The sequence below is a fragment of the Rhinopithecus roxellana genome, chromosome 16, assembly GCF_007565055.1.
Source record: "Rhinopithecus roxellana isolate Shanxi Qingling chromosome 16, ASM756505v1, whole genome shotgun sequence".
In the NCBI taxonomy this organism is placed as follows: domain Eukaryota; kingdom Metazoa; phylum Chordata; class Mammalia; order Primates; family Cercopithecidae; genus Rhinopithecus; species Rhinopithecus roxellana.
This window is the reverse complement of record NC_044564.1, coordinates 112,788,193-112,801,274: the sequence shown is the minus strand read 5'-3', so window position 1 is coordinate 112,801,274 and position 13,082 is coordinate 112,788,193. Positions and strand designations below refer to the sequence as shown.

Below are 13,082 nucleotides of genomic sequence, written 5' to 3'. Positions count from 1 at the left end.
TGGATTCGCTTTGCCAGTATTTTATTGAGGATTTTCACATCGATGTTCATTAGGGATATTGGCTTGAAATTTTCTTTTTTGTCATGTCTCTGCCAGGCTTTCGTATCAGGATGCTGCTGGTATGCCTACATAAAATGAGTTAGGGAGGATTCCTTCTTTTTCTATTGTTTGGAATAGTTTCAGAAGGAATGGTACCAGCTCCTCTTTGTACCTCTGGTAGAATTCTGCTGTGAATATGTCTGGTCCTGGGTTGTTTTGGGTTGGTAGGCTATTAATTACTGCCTCATTTTCAGAACTTGTTATTGGTCTCTTCAGATATTTGACTTCTTCCTGGTTTAGTCTTGGGAGGGTTGTGTCCAGGAATTTATCCATTTCTTCTAGATTTTCTAGTTTATTTGTGTAGAGGTGTTTATAGTATTCTCTGATGATAGTTTGTATTTCTGTGGGATTGGTGGTGATATCCCCTTTATCATTTTTTATTGTGTCTATTTGATTCTTCTCTCTTTCTTGTTTATTAGTCTGGCTACTGGTCTATCTATTTTGTTGATCTTTTCAAAAAAGCTACTCCTGGATTTATTGATTTTTTTGAAGGGTTTTTTGTGTCTCTATCTCTTTCAGTTCTGCTCTGATCTTAGTTATTTCTTGTCTTCTGCTAGCTTTTGAATATATTTGCTCTTGCTTCTCTAGTTCTTTTAATTGTGATGTTAGGGTGTCAATTTTAGATCTTTTCTGCTTTCTCTTGTGGGCATTTAGTGCTATAAATTTCCCTCTACACACTGCTTTGTGTCTTAGAGATTCTGATATGTTGTGTCTTTGTTCTCATTGGTTTCCTAGAACTTATTTATTTTTGCCTTAATTTTGTTTTTTACCCAGTAGCCAATCAGAAGCAGGTTGTTCAGTTCCTGTGTAGTTGTGCAGCTTTGAGTGAGTTTCTTTATCCTGAGTTCTAATTTCATTGCACTGTGGTCTGAGAGACTGTTATAATTTCTGTTCTTTTCCATTTGCTGAGGAGTGTTTTACTTCCAATTATGTGGTCAATTTTAGAATAAGTGCAATGTGGTGCTGAGAAAAATGTATATTCTGTTGATTTGGGGTGGAGAGTTCTGTAGATGTCTATTAGGTCCGCTTGGTCCAGAGTTGAGTTCAAGTCCTGAATATCCTTGTTAACTTTCTGTCTCGTTAATCTGTCTAACATTGACAGTGGGGTGTTAAAGTCTCCCACTTTATTATTATTGTATGGGAGTCTAAGTCTCTTTGTAGGTCTTTAAGAACTTGCTTTATGAATCTGGGTGCACCTGCATTGGGTGCATGTATATTTAGGATAATTAGTTCTTCTTGTTGCATTGATCCTATTACCATTATGTAATGCCTTTGTTTATCTTTTTTAATGTTTGTTGGTTTAAAGTCTGTTTTATCAGAGACTAGGATTGCAACCCTTCCTTTTTTTTTTTGCTTTCCATTTGCTTGGTAAATCTTACTCCTTCCCTTTATTTTGAGCCTATGTATGTCTTTGGACATGAGATGGGTCTCCTGAATACAGCACACTGATGGGTCTTGACTCTATCCAATTTGCTAGGCTGTGTCTTTTAATTGCACCATTTAACCCATTTACAGTTAAGGTTAATATTGTTATGTGTGAATTTGATTCTGTCATTATGATGCTAGCTGGTTGTTTTGCTTATTAGTTGATGCTGTTTCTTTGTAGTGTCGAAGGTCTTTACAATTTGGTATGTTTTTGCAGTGGCTGCTACTGTTTGTTCCTTTCCATGTTTAGTACTTCCTTCAGGAGCTCTTGTAAGGTAGGCCTGGTGGTGACAAAATCTCTCAGCATTTGTTTGTCTGTAAAGGATTTTATTTCTCCTTCGCTTATGAAGCTTAGTTTGGCTGCATATGAATTTCTGGGTTGAAAATTCTTTTCTTTAAGAATGTTGAATATTGGCCCCCACTCTCTTCTGGCTTGTAGGGTTTCTGCAGAGAGATCTACTGTTAGTCTGATGGGGTTCCCTTTGTGGGTAACCTGACCTTTGTCTCTGGCTGTGCTGAACAGTTTTTCCTTCATTTCAACCTTAGTGGATCTGATGATTATGTGTCTTGGGTTTGCTCTTCTTGAGGAGTATCTTTGTGGTGTTCTCTGTATTTCCTGAATTTGAATGTTGGCCTATCTTGCTAAGTTGAGGAAGTTCCTGGATAATATCCTGAAGAGTGTTTTCCAATTTGGTTCCATTCTCCCTGTTACTTTCAGGTACACCAATCAAACATAGGTTTGATATTTTCACATAGTCCCATATTTCTTGGAAGCTCTGTTTGTTCCTTTTCATTCTTTTTTCTCTAATCTTCTCTTCATGCTTTATTTCATTAAGTTGATCTTTAATCTCTGATATCCTTTCTTCTGCTTGATCGATTTGGCTATTGATACTTATGTACAATTCATGAAGTTCTCATGCTGTATTTTTTAGCTTCATCAGGTCATTTATGTTCTTCTGTAAATTGGTTATTCTAGTTAGCAATTCCTCTAACTTTTTTTGAAGGTTCTTAGCTTCCTTGCATTGGTTTAGAACATCTTCCTTTAGCTCAGAGAAGTTTGTTATTACTGACCTTCTGAAGCCTACTTCTGTCAGCTCGTCAAAGTCATTCTCCATCCAGCTTTGTTCCATTGCTGGCAAGGAGTTGTGATCCTTTGGAGGAGAAGAGGCATTCTGGTTTTTGGAATTTTCAGCCTTTTTGCACTGGTTTTTCCTCATCTTTGTGGATTTATCTACCTTTGGTCTTTGATGTTGGTGACCTACTGATGGGGTTTCTGTGAGGACATCCTTTTTGTTGTTGTTGATGCTGTTCCTTTCTGTTTGTTAGTTTTCCTTCTAACAGTCAGGCCCCTCTGCTGCAAGTCTGCTGGAGTTTGCCGGAGGTCCACTCCAGACCCTGTTTGCCTGGGTATCACCAGCAGAGACTGCAGAACAGCAAAGGTTGCTGCCTGTTCCTTCCTCTGGAAGCTTTGTCCCAGAGGGGCACCCACCAGATGTCCAGAGCTCTCCTGTATGAGGTGTCTGTTGATCCTTGCTGGGAGGTGTCTCCCAGTCAGGGGGCATGGGGATCAGGGACCCACTTGAGGAGGAAGTCTGTCCCTTAGCAAAGCTCCAGTGCTGTGCTGGGAAATATGCTGCTCATTCAGAGCTGGCAGGCAGGAATGTTTAAGTCAGCTGAAGCTGCACCCACAGTCACCCCTTCCCCCAGGTGCTCCATCCCAGGGAGATGGGAGTTTTCTCTATAAGACCCTGACCGGGGCTGCTGCCTTTCTTTCAGAGATGGCCTGCTGAGAAAGGAGGAATCTAGAGAGGCAGTCTGGCTACAGCAGCTTTATGAGCTGTGGTGGGCTCCGCCCAGTCTGAACTTCCTGGCGGCTTTGTTTACACTGTGAGGGGAAAACCACCTACTCAAGCCTCAGTAATGGTGGACGCCCCTCCCCCCATCAAGCTTGAGCGTCTCAGGTTGGCTTAAGACTACTGTGCTGGCAGTGAGAATTTCAAGCCAGTGGTTCTTAGCTTGCTGGGCTCCGTGGGGGTGAGATCTGCTGAGCTAGACCACTTGGCTCCCTGGCTTCAGCCCCTTTTCCAGGGGAGTGAACAGTTCTGTCTCACTGGTGTTCCAGGTGCCAGGTTCCAGGTTCCTGGGGTCTGAAAAAAAACTCCTGCAGCTAGGTTGGTGTCTGCCCAAACAGCCGCCCAGTTTTGTACTTGAAACCCAGGGCCCTGGTGGCGTAGGCACCCGAGGGAATCTCCTGGTCTGCAGGTTGCAAAGACTGGGAATAGTGCAGTATCCAGGCTGGAGTGCACCATTCCTCACAGTATGATCCCTCACAGCTTCCTTTGGCTAGCAGAGGGAGTTTCCCAAGCCCTTGTGCTTCACAGGTGAGGCAACGCCCCACCCTGTTCCAGCTCCCCTCCCTGGGCTGTACCCACTGTCTAACCAGTCCCAGTGAGATGAGCCGGGTACCTCAGTTGGAAATACAGAAATCACCTGCCTTCTGGGTTGATGTCGCTGGTTGCTGCAGACCAGAGCTGTTCCTATCTGGCCATCTTGCCAGGCCCGTTTGGAAAGAGCTGATTTCTTGACGATCTATTTTGATTTTATTTATCAGAGTTTTATAGTTTTCCTTATGTAGATCATACACATATTTTGTTAGATTTATGCCCAAGTATATCACTGTGGGGGAGGGATGCTAGTGTAAACAATGTTGTGTTTTTAATTGCAAATTCTATTTCTTTTTTGCTTGTATACAGGACAGCAATTGACTTTTGTTCATTAACCCTGTGTCCTGAAACCTTACTGGAATTGCTTATTGTTAGTTCCAGCAGTTTTTTGTTGATTCTTTCAGATTTTCTCCATAGACGGTCATCTCATTGTCAATTTTCTTCTAAAATTCTTGTTGTCTTGTTGTATGGTGGTGGGAGGGATTTGTCATGAGTGCTGACTTTTAGAAAAATAAAGTTTCAAGATTAATATTATTAAAACTTCAAGTCATTAGCTATCATGTTTCCTATGTTTTGCAATCAAACAAGCCTATTGGATTTAGCCAGTTTCACTATTCCAAGGTCATGCTATTATGGGCTACTGTAGCCCATTATCCCCAAAATATAATCCTACCACTTAATTAGCTCTATTTTATATTTTTATATTATTCAATATAGTTGTTGTTCCTTCTTTTCCTAGGAAGGAAACAATTTGCTTATTCATATGGTAGGACCAAGTTCTTCTGAGGGTCTTCTTTCTGGACATTTGCCATCAGTGATCCAGAGTAAATGAGCTGTCATAAGAACACAGAAAATATGGAGGCTGCATGACTTGCAAAAAAAATGTGGCAATAAGTGCATCTTCTCTCCACACATAATTTTTAAAAACCAAATTTTTACCAATGATTTGAGGGTAAATTGGAGACATTTTGCCCTTTTAACACTAAATGCTTCAGTCTGTATTTCCTAAGAACAAGAGCATTATCTTATATAACCATAGTACAGTGATCAAGATAGGAAATTTGATATTCATAGAACATGAATATCTAATCCCCAGGCCATATTCAAATGTTGTCGATGGTCCTAATAATGTCCTTTATAGCCCATTTTTTCCTGATTTAAGATTCAATGCTGGCCGGGCACGGTGGCTCACGCCTGTAATCCCAGCACTTTGGGAGGCTGAGACGGGCAGATCATGAGGTCAGAAGATCAAGACCATCCTGGCTAACACGGTGAAACCCTGTCTCTACTAAAAATACAAAAAATTAGCCGGGCGTGGTGGCAGGTGCCTGTAGTCCCAGCTACTTGGGAGGCTGAGGCAGGAGAATGGCGTGAACCCAGGAGGCGGAGCTTGCAGTGAGCTGAGATTGCGCCACTGAACTCCAGCCTGGGTGACTGAGTGAGACTCTGTCTCAAAAAAAAAAAAAAAAAAAAAAGAAAAAGATTCAATGCTGGGGCATGCATCGTATTTAGTTGTCCTGTCCCTTTCAGGTATGGAACACTTTCTTGGTTTTTCTTTTTGTTTCCTGATTGTGACACTTTTTTTTTTAATTAGGAGTTTTTTGATTTTATTATTTCTTCTTTTTTATTTCAGTAGGTCTTGGGGGAACAGGTAGTGTTTGGCTACATGGATAAGTTCTTTAGTGGTGATTTCTGAGATTTTGGTATACCCATCAGTGTACACTATCCCCAATATGTTGTTTTTTGTCCCCCAGTCCCCCATCCTTTCCCCCGAGTCCCCAGAGTCCCTTGTGTCATTCTTTTGCCTTTGCATCCTCATAGCCTAGCTCCCCCTTATGAGTGAGAACATAGGATGTTTGATTTTCCATTCCTGAGTTACTTCACTTAGAATACTGATCTCTAATTCCATCTGAGTTGCTGCAAATGCCATTATTTCATTTCTTTTTGTGGCTGAGTAGTATTCCATGGTGTGTGTGTGTGTATATATATATATATCACATTTTCTTTACTCATTGATTGTTGAGCATTTGGGCTGGTTCCATATTTTTGCAATTGTGAATTGTGCTGCTATAAACATATGTGTGCAAATATCTTTTTTGTATGATGACTTTTCCTCTGGGTAGATACCCAGAAGTGGGATTGCTGGATCAAATGGTAGATCTACTTTTAGTTCTTTAAGGAATCTTCACACTCTTTTCCATAGTGGTTGTACTAATTTACATTCCAACCTGCAGTATAAAAGTGTTCCCTTTTCATCCCATCCATGCCAACATCTATTAATTTTTGATTAAGGCCCTTCTTGCAAGAGTAAGGTGGTACTGCACTGTAGGTTTGATTTGCATTTCCCTGATAATTAGTGATGTTGAACATTTTTTCATATTTATTGTGGCCATTTGTATATAATTTTTTGAGAATTGTCTGTACTTTTGGAAAGTATAGGCTGATTATGTTGCATGATATCCCTAAATTTAGGTTTGTCTGGTTTACATTCATGGTTAGATTCTGGTGATTTAATTTTGATGGGAATACCGCAGAGGTGATAATGTGTTCTCAGTACCTTATATCAGAATGCACATGGAGTCTATTTGTCCCAATATTGGTGATGTTAACATGATTATCCTTCAGGCCTCCCCACCGTAAAGTTATTATTTTATCTTTAAACTTACTAAGTAATTTGTGGTGAGATATTTTGACACCATGTAAATATCCTGTTCACCCAACTTTTACCTTCAACAACGACACTGCCTACATTAACCTAATATAACATTTTACCTATGGTAATCTATTGCCTACAAAACCCTTAACTGTGATTGATTATTTTCTAACATCATTCCTCTATATTTATAATTTTTGGCATCCTACTGTGAGGAAGAGCTTTCTATTTCTATTTATTTACATCATAATGAATATGTACATTTTTATATTATTCTATGAATTATGATCAATTATCATTTTTATTTTGATGCTTCAAATAATCTGTCCTAAATTCAGCAATGGGAGCTTCACCAAGTGGGTGTCTATGACCCTTTGCTATATCCCTACCATTCTTTTTATATTTCTTACTTTCTGGCTCGATAAGATACACTAAGTTAATCTTGTTCTTTCCATATCCTAGCTCTGATATTAGTCATTTTTCCAAGGAGTCATGTTTCCTTCTAGTTGAGAATGGTGTTTAGAAACTAATATCTGGGGCCGGGGATGGTGGCTCACACCTGTAATCCCAGCACTTTGGGAGGCTGAGGTGGGTGGATTGCTTGAGCTCAGGAGGTTGAGACCAGTCTGGCCAACATGGTAGAGACCCGTCTCTACCAAAAACACAAAAATTAGCCCAGCATGGTGGCACATGCCTGTAGTCCCAGCTACTCAGGAGGCTGAGGCAGGAGAATCCCTTGAACCTGGGAGGCGGTGGTTGCAGTGAGCCAAGATCATGCTACTGCAGTCCAGCCTGGGCGACAGAGCCAGACCCTGTCTCAAAAACAAAACAAAACAAAACAAAGATCTAGGATGTGCCCATTACTACCGAGGTTTCATTGCTTTGCAATCCTCTCAATATGGGAATAACATTTCTGATCACTTGTTGGGGCAGTCAGTGATTTCTCTGCGGCTTTAAAAAGTAAATGTTCTTTCCCTAATTTCTGAAAACCAGGAATTAATTTCACAATTGCACAAAATGTATTTTAGGGACATCTTTTCTCTGAATTCTGTTAAGTATTCTACACTGAAATCATTCATTAAAAAAATCTTGACATAGCTAAGGATTGACAAGAAAAAAGCAAATAGAAAACTTTGTTTTCTGAGTTTTCCAAAGTATTTTGGAAGAACTGTGTGGTTCACTCTCTATTTGACTTTTTAAAAGTTTGATATAATTGGATCTTTGGGACAATATCCCTGAAAGATATGAAGTCTCAAGCCTCTGTATATCTTAACTGCCGAACTCTAAATTGTTCAGGGACAACAGGTATCTCCCCAAAACAACAAATGATTTAAATTTGCCTAATATTTCAGTTGCTATCCTTTGATATTTTTAGTTATGGTAGTAAGAGTTAACAATTTTGAAAGAAATGAATTGCACTATTGTTTTCTACATAACATTTAACATTTTAAAAAGTGAATTAATTTATTATTTCTTGGACATAGTTAACTTTATGAAGTGCATCATAAAACAACATTTTATTTGAAGTTGGTGACAGGGAATTCAGATGGGAGGGCCAATTCTTCTTGGCTACTACTAAATACTTTTTAAATAACAGAAAATATCAGATCTCAGGTAACTGGGCTAATTTTTTCATTTAAAAACTTTTATGCTTGTTAGTCTTAACAGTGGCACAAAAATTAAGCTTCTTTGAAGTAATGCTTTATAATAATCTAATAATTTTTTATTATTAGAGAAATCTATTAAATCTAAAACTTGGCAGAGAAATTTGTAAGATGAAAGCAATGTTTGAGGACATTTGTATTTGAAAATACGAAAGACTCAGTGGAGAAAGAAAACGGTTGAAGGTTTATTAAAAGGCAATATGAGTGAAGAAGCAAGGTAAGTTTTCTGTAGTAATTTTTTGTTAATAATGTGAAATGTAAGAAAAAAATAACGCTTTGTTTCTGGCTGCCCTGCTAGAAACTAGTTTTGCCCTGCAGCGACCCCTCTGTGGGAATCTCACTGATCACAAGTGAAATTCTGGCGGTGCTAAAGTTAGTTTGCACAAGTTCACTGCTCATGGATATGATCATGACGGTGGTCAACATTCTTCTCTTGCCACTTCCAGTGTTCTTATTTATAACTATATGCTCTGTAATCTTTTTTTTTTTTGAGACAGAGTCTCGCTCTGTCACCCAGGCTGGAGTGCAGTGGCGCGATCTCGGCTCACTGCAAGCTCTGCCTCCTGGGTTGATGCCATTCTCCTGCCTCAGCCTCTCAAGTAGCTGGGACTACAAGCACCCACCACCATGCCCAGCTAATTTTTTGTATTTTTAGTAGAGAGGGGGTTTCACCGTGTTAGCCAGGATGGTCTTGATCTCCTGACCTTGTGATCTGCCCGCCTCATCCTCCCAAAGTGCTGGCATTACGGGCGTGAGCCACCGCGCCCGGCCTGTAATCTTATTTTCAAAGAGATCTTATGATAATCTTCCAAGGGAGTTTAGTTTCTGCATTTCTCGTATATATGGGTTTTCATGTATTGCCTGGCTATAATTTTCAGAACTCTTCACACACTCACAAAGATACGGGGCTCAATAATGAATGAAATTGTACAGTGGATGTATTAGTATTAAATGTGTTAGTATTAAATTGTGTGACATAAGCTGGCTCTTAAATATAATCACAAATTAGTATCTACAATGCTTCGAGCATTGTAGTCTGTGCTCAAAGCATTGCAGTCCTTTTGAAACCAGTGTACAGCCCCCCAAACCATTAGCTGGAAAAGGTAGAGTTCATTTAGACCCAGAGCCTCCACATATGAAGTTGGTTTAATTTTTGTTTCTTTTTTTTTTTGAGACAGAGTCTCACTGTCACCCAGGCTGGAGTGCAGTGGCGCAATCTCAGCTTACTGCAACCTCTGCCTCCCTGTCTCAGCCTCAGCCTCCTGAGTAGCTGAGACCACAGATGTGTGCCACCACATCTGGCTAATTTTTGTATTTTTCGTAGGATTTCACCATCATATTGCCCAGGCTGGTCTAACTCCTGAGTTCAAGCAATCCACCCACCTCAGCCTCCCAAAGTGCTGGGATTACAGGCATGAGCCACTGTGCCCGGCCTAAAATTTATTTGTTTCTTTCAAAGTTCCTCCTCTTCTTTTAGTGAAGATCAATATTGCTTTTTATTGTACATTTGAGCTTTCTTTTCTCACTTATCTGCATTACTTTTCTGATTTGAGCTCAATAACTTTTTCAATGTACATTCATATTTTTCCTCATTCAGTCACTTTCAAATCTTTATTAAAGACCTACTGCGTGCTAAGGATAGGTTTAGGAGCTCAGATTCAAGCATTAAATATGTCTATTCTTTTTTTCAAATTTGCTGTTTTCTAAATTTTTTTTTTTTTTTTTTTTTTTTTTTTTTAATTTTTATTATACTTTAAGTTCTAGGGTACATGTGCATAACGTGCAGGTTTGTTACATATGTATACTTATGCCATGTTGGTGTGCTGCACCCATCAACTCGTCAGCACCCATCAATTCATCATTTATATCATGTATAACTCCCCAATGCAATCCCTCCCTCCTCCCCCCTCCCCCCTCCCCATGATAGACCCCAGTGTGTGATGTTCCCCTTCCCGAGTCCAAGTGATCTCATTGTTCAGTTCCCACCTATGAGTGAGAACATGCGGTGTTTGGTTTTCTCTTCTTGTGATAGTTTGCTAAGAATGATGGTTTCCAGCTGCATCCATGTCCCTACAAAGGACGCAAACTCATCCTTTTTTATGGCTGCATAGTATTCCATGGTGTATATGTGCCACATTTTCTTAATCCAGTCTGTCACAGATGGACATTTGGGTTGATTCCAAGTCTTTGCTATTGTGAATAGTGCCGCAATAAACATACGTGTACATGTGTCTTTGTAGTAGACTAATTTATAATCCTTTGGGTATATACCCAGTAGTGGGATGGCTGGGTCATATGGTACATCTAGTTCTAGATCCTTGAGGAATTGCCATACTGTTTTCCATAACTAAATTTTGTTGTGGAAGAATCAACTTATATAGATCAAACCTGCTTTCCCCCCCCCTTACATCAATAAACACACTATCCTATGATTTCTTGTAGTAAAATTGCATTTATAATAATAGTGAAAATGTTTGAGAGTATTTCCTTACTTTATTCACACTTTATTTATTTCTTTATGTCCTCAGGTTAAATGAAGGGAATAATACTGGAATAAATATAGATGAAAGAAAGAAAATGGAAAGAGAAAACTTCACCATTTGGAGCATTTTTTTCTTGGAGGGATTTTCCCAGTACCCAAGGTTAGAGGTGGTTCTCTTCGTCTTCAGCCTTGTAATGTATCTGGCAACGCTCTTGGGCAACAGCACTCTTATTTTAATCACTATCCTAGATTCACGCCTTAAAACTCCTATGTACTTATTCCTTGGAAATCTCTCTTTCATGGATATTTGTTACACATCTGCCTCTATTCCTACTTTGCTGGTGAACTTGATGTCATCTCAGAAAACCATTATCTTTTCTGGGTGTGCTGTACAGATGTATCTGTCCCTTGCCATGGGCTCAACAGAGTGTGTACTCCTGGCCGTGATGGCATATGACCGTTATGTGGCCATTTGCAACCCGCTGAGATACTCCATCATCATGAACAGGTGCGTCTGTTCACAGATGGCCACGGTCTCCTGGGTGACAAGTTGCCTGACCACCCTGCTGGAAACCAGTTTAGCCTTGCAGATACCCCTCTGTGGGAATCTCATCGATCACTTCACCTGCGAAATTCTGGCGGTGCTAAAGTTGGCTTGCACAAGTTCACTGCTCGTGAACACGATCATGCTGGTGGTCAGCATTCTCCTCTTGCCAATTCCAATGCTCTTAATTTGCATCTCTTACATCTTCATCCTTTCCACTATTCTGAGAATCAGCTCAGCAGAGGGAAGAAACAAGGCTTTTTCTACCTGTGGCGCCCATTTGACTGTGGTGATCTTGTATTATGGGGCTGCCCTCTGTATGTACCTAAAGCCTTCTTCATCAAAGGTACAAAAAACAGACAAAATCATCTCATTGCTTTATGGAGTGCTTACCCCTATGTTGAACCCCATAATTTACAGTTTAAGAAACAAGGAAGTCAAAGATGCTATGAAGAAACTGCTGGGCAAAATACCATTGCATCAAACACAAGAACATCTCTGATTGGGTCCCTATGGTTTTACCAGAGATGTGCCCCAGGCAGAGCTCACCAGAGAAATTCTAGACAACATGCAACCTCTTAGAACTCTGATCGGATCTTACCTCTATATAATTTCATAGTTATGAGATGCGTACACAGAGTGATTGCCTATTAACAATAGTAGGTTTCAGTTTGCATTTGTTAATATTTCCTTTTTGTGTTTTGCGGTTGTGAGGTTTTGAGTTATAGAGTCATCAAACATTTGCTCCAGAAGAAATCTTGTGTATCTTCTGTGCTTTAACCCTTTTTCAAATGAGGTGGGAGCATAAAGAAACAAATAAAGACTGGCCTTGATTGTGCAAGTGAGAAAACAGAATTTAAAAATATAAAAGACTAGCTCAACATCACACAACTGTAGAACTGGGACTACGACATCCTTCCGATTTCTTGGCCAGAGCTTGTTTTACCACATGGTGGTGGCTCTCTAATTACCCTTCATTATTCCAGACTCCTCATTAAAACTCCGTATCTCCCTGAGTAAGGCATTCAATGATGCCTACTTGATTTTTCCGCTTGCCAGCCTTGCTTTTCTAAGCACATAAATACTTGTGCAAATTGTATCTGCTTTTATGCCAGTATACTACCGATATACTAATTAAGTCTTTTTCATTCATGTTTTTCTTTTTTCTTCATTGGATGATTGACTTCACAGGGACAAGTATTCCTGTTATTTTGTACCTTTTCTGTTTAGAGCAGTCATTCAGTAAATTAACACATTTATCAGCTTTACACCAGTCACTTTGAGAAGAAAGTACCACTTGGGAAATTACAAAGAAGAAACAGGGCAATGAGGTATATTACTTTATAAATACTTAAACATTATAGAGACAATATTTATATTAGTTGTTTTAAATCTTTTATTTGCATACAAATATTGCTTGTTAACAATGCCTTCACTACCAGATATTCTGAGTCAGTGACTCTAGGGTGGTTTCTCAATAATCTGTAGTTATAGGTGGAGCCCCAAGAAATTCTGATATAGATTGTGTGGTGACCATACACTGGGAGACGTTATTTCCAGCAAAAATTTATCTTTCAAAAAGAAAAGTAGGGTTAGTTCTTGTTTCTCTCTTTTTCCTTTTTTATTTAATTTTTTCCTTCATTCTTTCTGCCTCCATGTGTACCTTCTTACTTGTCTATCTCTACTTCTAGAGTAGAGAAGGAAAGAGGGTTTTGACTGGAGGAATGTAAACTCACTGGACAAATTAAAAATATAAAATACTTTAAAAGTT

General features: G+C 39.4%; 1 protein-coding gene across 1 annotated transcript; it reads left to right on the top strand.

Moving 5' to 3' along the window:
• The first annotated feature begins 8,105 nt into the window (after positions 1 to 8,105).
• LOC104671203 (olfactory receptor 2K2) lies at positions 8,106 to 12,067 on the top strand. The gene is made up of 2 exons (XM_010374639.2): positions 8,106 to 8,235; positions 10,814 to 12,067. Exon 2 carries the CDS (start codon positions 10,863 to 10,865, stop codon positions 11,811 to 11,813), a length of 951 nt encoding a protein of 316 aa, XP_010372941.1. The 5' UTR covers positions 8,106 to 8,235; positions 10,814 to 10,862; the 3' UTR covers positions 11,814 to 12,067.
• The last annotated feature ends 1,015 nt before the right edge of the window (positions 12,068 to 13,082 follow it).

Bases quoted from the DNA above. Each gene is read 5' to 3' on its own strand.
- LOC104671203 (XM_010374639.2), top strand. From the start codon at position 10,863: ATGGAAAGAGAAAACTTCACCATTTGGAGCATTTTTTTCTTGGAGGGA.